Source organism: Myotis davidii, unplaced genomic scaffold (genome assembly GCF_000327345.1).
Source record: "Myotis davidii unplaced genomic scaffold, ASM32734v1 scaffold38, whole genome shotgun sequence".
Taxonomy (NCBI): domain Eukaryota; kingdom Metazoa; phylum Chordata; class Mammalia; order Chiroptera; family Vespertilionidae; genus Myotis; species Myotis davidii.
In genome coordinates, this window is record NW_006291383.1 from 1,685,177 (window position 1) to 1,692,742 (window position 7,566).

At 42.9% G+C, this 7,566-nt stretch overlaps 1 protein-coding gene across 6 annotated transcripts in view; it reads right to left on the reverse strand.

The window, feature by feature from the left end:
* WDR7 (WD repeat domain 7) overlaps positions 1-7,566 on the reverse strand; it is a 288,252-nt gene that overhangs the window by 68,387 nt on the left and 212,299 nt on the right. For all 6 annotated transcript variants that reach the window (XM_006764456.2, XM_006764458.2, XM_006764460.2 and 3 more), the window contains one exon: positions 2,378-2,495. In XM_006764456.2, coding sequence (XP_006764519.1) covers positions 2,378-2,495 — 118 coding nt within the window. The remainder of the gene's footprint in view (positions 1-2,377; positions 2,496-7,566) is intronic.

A 7,566-nucleotide genomic window follows, 5' to 3' on the forward strand; every position in this document is an offset into this window, starting at 1 on the left:
TCTTCTATCATTGACAGTCCCTCTAGGTTGTGGGCTGCTTGCCTGTGTTCCTGAGAAGCATCTACGGTACCAGTCTATAGAGTGTGTTTTCTTTAGTGAATTACCGGTATGTTTACCGGTAATAAACTTGCACTGTTTTATGTATATGTTTGATTACATACAGCCTTGTGACAGTTTTCCTGCATGTCATAAGCATTTGAATATAAATTAAAATGTTAAAATCAAATCTGATATTGTTTTACCTTTTATTTGGTGTGTGGAAGGTGTGCGGAAGAGGGGGTAGTCTTATACGGCGAGTATATAACAAACTCTGTATTTTGAGTGGAAATGTTAGGGGGTTTTCAGGGCCAAAAAATCGTCTTATACGCCGGCAAATACGGTAGTTCCGAGACCGAGCTTGTTAAGGAGCTCATTAACTCAAATTACTCTATCAACTCAATGCAAAAAATCAGCCAAGAGACAGCTAGTATCTCAAAAAACTCGTTAGTTGGGACACTCGTAAGTCAAGGCCCCACTGTACATGGCACTGAGGTGGAGAGCAGTTAAGGGCTTCAGCAAATGTAAGACATGATACTTGCTCTCAAGCAATCACAGTAAGTGATGTTTATATGGCACTTACTAGGTCTCAGGCACCATGCTGGTGCTTTACAATCAAGTTGGTAAATTAAAATAAACATGCCTTAAAAAATAAAGAGCACTGTAAGTAATGTAAGTTTAGTGTGATTTTCCCCATACCAATTGTAAGTCTTACAGGTTCAGAGGAGAGAGAGCATCGGTTGGCCCTGGACTGGCCAGCAGAGAGTGGGTATGGGGATGGTGTAGAGGACTCAATCACAGAGAGAAATACTTCAGTATTTTACTCAAAAACTCGAAGTGAAGTGGAAAACTTGTTTTCAAAAGGTAATGAATGTGGACTATTACATTAACATATTTGAAAATTACCTTCTAACCAAGTGCTGGGATAGAATAAATTCAAAGCACGGCTCTTCTAACAGTTCATTTAAAAATACTCATATATGTATACGGTGCAAATTAAGTAAAAAACACAATTAATATAAATGCTTTTCTACTTCCTTTAAAGAGACCGTTTAATGCCTGGTGTTTATAGCACCTGCACATGTGGTCAGACTGAGGTAAGGCTTACTCAGCATATTCAATATTACTACCTGTGCATATTCCACTGATGAGAAAAACTCGTAAAAAAAATTCCCTAAGTCTGTTCATTTATACATACATACACTTTATACAAATATATCATATCTATAAGAGATATAAACGCATACATACATATATGTATATTTTAAAGACATCTTTCACTTTAACACTGTGCTATTAGAAAAACATGCACCTTTAAGTCTTCAAATTTATCTTAGCTATGAATTCAAAGTCCCACTGCTTCTTATAAACCCATAAAGCCTGCTGTTAGGACCTCCCTTCCTCCCTTCTAGCTGCCTTCATGTCACAGTTATTTGCTGCGTGCCTATTCTGGAGGGCCCTGAGGCAGACACAGGCCCAATAGGTTCCAGATTATCCGAACAGACTCAGAAGTGTTTATTTAGTATTTTAAAAACTCATCACAGCTACAGGAAAAACAACTCAGACAGGGCCCATACCCCACAGACACGGAGTCTGCACGTTCCTCAGGCTGAAACGGAATAGACCTTTAAGGCACTTAGGAGCCATCATCCTTTCCTGTCCTCCCACTGCTGAGGCCTATGGGAAGATCCTATAATTGGTCCATTGTTCCTCACTAGTTCCCCAGTTAGATGTGGGCAATTAGTTGGAACTAAGAATGTGGGAATCAATTGGTATTCAAGTCTTTATTTGTGACATGTAATAGGAAAAACAATTAGCAAGTTTATGGCTTACATTTTTGCTTACAGTTGGAGAGCCAATGTGAAATCAGACGTCTGGTTTTGATTACAGGTAGATACACTTGAAAAATGTAAAGGCCTTTAATATACAGGGTGGGCAAAAGTAAGTTTACAATTGTTCATATGGAAAATAATGCAATCATTAATAAATAATAATTTAAGAATAAACAATGTGTTCCACATACTCCCAACTGTAACACTTTTGTCCCGCCCTGTATTTTATTTTGAATAAGCCTGCTCTATCAGATTGAAGAATTATTGTTAAATATTTCCAAGTGAATGAACTTCTAGAACAGAAATAAATAGAAAAGCAGAGAGTAATGACTGAGTCACTGTGGAGTTTGGTGTGCCCACAGGTACAGATGCATCCATTGCAGGACAAAATTATTAACTCGCAGTGTTCTAGAACAAACTGGCAGGATGATTTGTGGATACGGACCGTCAGCTCACAATGCCCAGTAATCCCTCTAAATGTGAGGACAGAGCCCTGAGATTCCACTCACCTCTTTGGCTATGGTGGTGAGGAAGGCGGGTGGTCTGGCAGTGGCAATGAGGGAGAGGGCATGCCTGGCTGAGCTGGCAGAGTCAGCTGCTGGGCTCAGAGGCAGCCCCATTGTGATGCTAAACAGGGAGCAGAAAAAAAGGAAAAAAGAAAAGAAGCATTAGAAATATAGACTGAAAAGATTAGACACAGCTTATAATGTCAGTTCAAGGTCAATGGGAGCACTCAGACAGTTAGAACATAATGGACTTGCAACAATGAGCAGTGATTAGGAGTCAGAGTGTTCTGGCATCAAATACAAAATCGAATAATTAACCGTGAAGATTGAAAACAGTATGTGCATCTGTCCAAAGTGTTACAAACCCCTTGTTAACAAATTATCAAGAACTAGTTCTGAATACATATCACAAAGCTCAGAATAAGGCAAGAACAAACATTTTGCGGAAATTTTCCATTTCTTTCCTTAAAAAAGTTAAAGGTAATTTTGTTTATGAGGCCACATTAAAAGGCTATATTTAAGGTCACAGATCTGAAAGGTAGTAAAATTCACTCCTGTCCATGAAATTGGACTGAGAATGACAAGATTATTTTTAGCTTGTATATTATTTGTAGTTTAAAATATCCTTAGTACTGCTGGTTTAATCCCACACTTAATACCTTTAGAAACAATCTACCACTAATCAGCATGCTTTGCCAACAGTTAATTCATATTAATAAAAATATTATAGTAACTGATACTTAGTCTGGCATTGTCCAGGCTATACACAAGAATATGCACATGATAAAATAAACCTTTTGCAACTGTGAGAATGTCCTGATAGAAGAGTGATATTATTTCTATTCTTTTGCCATCCCTAAAACATACAAATGATATTACTGTTTCAAAGCTTCTTTTATACAGAGTACTATGGAAAGTATAGACTTTTAATTAAAATGTAGCATGTGATCCACACATTAACTGTATACAAGGTGTATTTTGTTATTCAATAAGAGACCCAATAATAGTTTGTCTCTTTAGTTAAATACTTTTTATATTAAACTAGAGGCCTGGTGCATGAAATTCATGCACAGGGAAGAGGGGCAGGGGGTAGTCCCTCAGCCTGGCCTGCAACCTCTCGCAATCTGGGACCCCTCAGGGAATGTCCAACTGCTAGTTTAGGCCCGATCCCGAATTCACCTGCCTGCCTGATCACCCCTAACCACTCGCCTGCCTGCCTGATCAACCCTAACCACTCTGCCTGCCTGCCTAATAGCCCCTAACCATCTCTGCCTCGGCCCCCGCTATGGGGGCTTCATCAAGAAGGACATCTGGAAGGACATCCAGAAGGTCGTTTGGCTGTCTGGTCTAATTAGCATATTACGCTTTTATTATTATAGATCTCCACATGAAATTATAAGATCTGACCTGCTCTAATTAAAGAAGTCTGTGTGCTGCATGTGTAAACAGGATACGTTGACTAAAAATTCTCAAAAAGTCTATCGGTATTTCTGTAATTGCTCTGAGAATCATTTTGAGTTTTAGTTGAAAATAAAGATGCATTAGGTAGGCATTCCCATCTTTGTGAAAAGAAAGTAAATTGATTATAGAAAATTTTGCTTATAATTTCTTTGTGACTGTTATGCTGCTTAAATCTTTGAGAGTATAACTGTCAAAGCAGGAACTCACAGGAGAGAGGATGGAGAACCTTCCTTTGATGTTTACCACTAAAAAGAAAGATGTGAGCTGAAAGGAAAACACACATATTGAACAGTCAACAGAAGGAATGCACTGGGGGGCACGTCTCCCCATGGAAAATCTTGATGCCAGCAGTCTCTGTAGGGGCTGGAGAGATGCTCAGCAGGAGAGCAAGGTGGGGCAGCTCAGCGAGTTTCTTCTCTGAATTAAACTTTAATATTGAGAATTCAGCAAAAGAAATGTTTACTTTATGAGTAGTGCTGGGACTAGATTGTTTAATAATTATAAAGTTTAGATCATATTTTAAGTCATGTTTTAAGACATTCAAATGCTCATTAAACTGTTCAAATTCTCTATGTTTCCTTTTTTCATCAATGCGAATGAATAGGTGTTGATAATATTGACAGGCTGAGACAAACAAAAATGGTATGTTAATTGAATAATCTGAACACACCTAAATCACGTTTCATAAGATCAATAAAAATCATAGAATATTGGAGTTGGAAACGATCCCTTAGCAGCATCCCTGCTGAGCAGTGAGCCACGGAAAAGGAGAGTCTGTCTCCCAGGCAGCCCATCCCACATCTGGAAGATGGATACAGAGGAAAGAATCTGGGCCTGGAGCCCAAGGTCTAGGTTTGAAGTCAGGCTTCTGATGCTATTATTACACCTCGTCTTGTATCTGCCCCCAAACAGCCCTACAAAGTGAGGGATGTCAGTACGTCACGGAGAAATCAGGTCCAGAGAAGTTCTGTGAAGAGCCAAGGTGGTAGTGAATGTCTTTCAGGAGAGCTGACCTTTGGAGAAGTAAAGAGGGGGAGGGGCTTATTATATTAGAGTTCACTGAATTGATGATTGGTAACATGACTCACTCAGTGGCTTTGGGTGAATGGCAACTGCACCCCTGAGAGAGGTTTCTGGTGGTGTGCAGCAACACTTGCACTGCAGGTGTTTATTCAGTATCAACGGTGGTTTGAATAAAGATACGGGGTGCAAGGTTATCAACTGGTGTGCATATAAAGTTGTCAGTGAGAGCAACTGTATTAAATACCAGGACTGGGATTCAAAACGTCCTCAGGAAGATCAAGTTCAACTATATGAAGTGCTAAATGTGGGTGCACATGACCGGCTTTACAGGTGGGGGAGAGGTGCCACTGCTCCAGCGAGCTTAGGCAACAGACCTTGGGCTGAATTTGAACCTGGGTATCGATATTAGTGAGGGGGCTGCCTACAGAACCAGGTCGTATCAAGGAAAATACAGCGATGGAGAAAGTAGTACTCCTGCCGAACTTCATGGCTCTGGGTGCCTATCTGCCCTCCTCATGGCTGTACTGCTCCCTTAGGTGCTAAGAGATGGGGTTAGGTTCTGCAGGACAAGCGTCATAGCAGGTGACCTCTCGGAGGTGGAAGCCAGAGTTCTAGTCACATAAATAGGATCCCAGCAAACTCACCACCCACATCTAAGCCCTCTGTTCCACACCTTCTCCTCCTTGTATGGAGAAGGAACATTTAGTGGAAGCACAGAAGGGTCTGGGGTGGAGGGGAGAGAGAAAGAATGAGAATGAATGAATAGGCATATGTGCGCATACACCTAAGGGTGGGGGTGATCAGCTGATAGACTTTCAAGGCTCATGATACAGTGACAAGTGGATATTTCCCCTGCCTTAGTGCCGGGCCCTGTGACCACCTTAGTCTGAATAAGCACAGTGTCTGTAATGGGGACACAAGGTCGATGAGAGGATTTCATGAGCTCCAAGATGCAAAAACACTGAGCCCTCATCTGACCTATATTACACATACAGCAGGTGTTTCTTCTGACCAAGGTGCCTCCACAACCAGAAACAAAGCAAAAAGAAAATGAGATCAATGAACAGCAGACCATGGGCTTCAAGTTAAAGGCCTAGTCACACAACAAAACTGACTCCATCTCAGCAAATGACCTTACGAATTTGGAGATCTAGGAGGAGTAGTGGTCAAGTTTGGTGATGAGTGGTGGGGTCCAGAAGAGAAGCTATATAAAAATGGGGGGCCTAGCCGGTTTGGCTATGCGGATAGAGTGTCAGCCTGCGAACTGAAGGGTCCTGGGTTTGATTCCAGTCAAGGATACATGCCTGGGTTGTGGGCTCGATCCCAAGTAAAAGGGTGCAGGAAGCAGCCGATCAATGGTACTCTCTCATTATTATTGTTTCTCTCTCTCTCTCCTCTCCCTTCCTTTCTGAAATCAATAAAAATCCTAGATAATAAAAGACGAATGCGCAAATCAACTGAACAGCAGATGACCTGTTGTTATGATGCGCATTGACCACCAGGGGGCAGATGCTCAATGCAGGAGCTGCCCCCTGGTGGTCAGTGCACTCCCGCAGGGGTAGCGCTGCTCAGCCAGAAGCCACAGCTGGCTAACGCAGTGGCGGTGGTGGGAGCCTCTCCCACCTCCACAGCAGTGCTAAGGATGTCTGACTTAAGCCCGAGGAGCAGGCCTAAGAGGGCAGTTGGCCATCCCCCGAGGGCTCCTGGACTGCGAGAGGGTACAGGCCAGGTTGAGGGACTGCTTTCCCCCTACCTCCCCGGCCCCCCTCCCGCAGGGCACGAATCTCATGCAACAGGCCTCTAGTACATTTTTTTTTAAAAAAGAAAAGAAAAATGGGCAGGAGGCCAACCAGAGACCTAAAATTATAAGCATTGCCCACTGAGTGCAGTGGAAGCTGGAACAGTTGAATGTAGAGGCATCAATGTGTGCACCTGTGCGATTCCCACCATCAGCATCTGGCAGCTGGGGCACAGGCTTGCACAATGTGGACAGATCTGTGTTCTAGGTCAGAGCTCAGCAGTGACCTTTCGAGCATCCACAGTGTAAAAGCAGGAGGGTAGTGAGCGTGATGACAGAGAGGAGTTGCCCAGGCATCGGGGAAGAAGACAACCCTCGTCTCTGTCCTCTGGGTCCCCATCAATGTGCCACTACCAGGGCAACCTTCCAAAAGCACCAACTTTATTCCACAGTTAACCTGCTTAAAAGCTTCCAGTGGCTCCTACTGCCTCTAAGATAAATCTTAAACTCCTTGGCCTGAGACCCCAGGCCCTCCATAATCCAGTTTCACTAATTCATAACTCAGTCTTTTCAACACTAGTGCTCCTGAGGCAGGCTAATTTTAAGGTCGGTCCCTAAAATTCTGTTCCTGTTTCTATTGTAGTGTTTTGCCAGTGCTTTCCCCCTTCTCCCTTCCCTCGCCTTTGTTCAGTTCTCCTGGAGGCGCACACGGTATTCTGCAATTGCTACAGTACTCAATTACCTTCTGTTGAAATATACCGTATTTGCCGGCGTATAAGACGATTTTTTGGCCCTGAAAAATATGCCTCCAAGTGGGGGGTCGTCTTATACGCCAGGTACACTTCAGATAGACTGCCCATAGTGCTTGCCCCGTGCCATAGTGGCCTCCCGATGCCCGCCCACTTCATTCCACATACCGTTCAGGCATCAGCAGCGCTGCTGGGTGTATGCTCGGCTGTTATGCGATTTT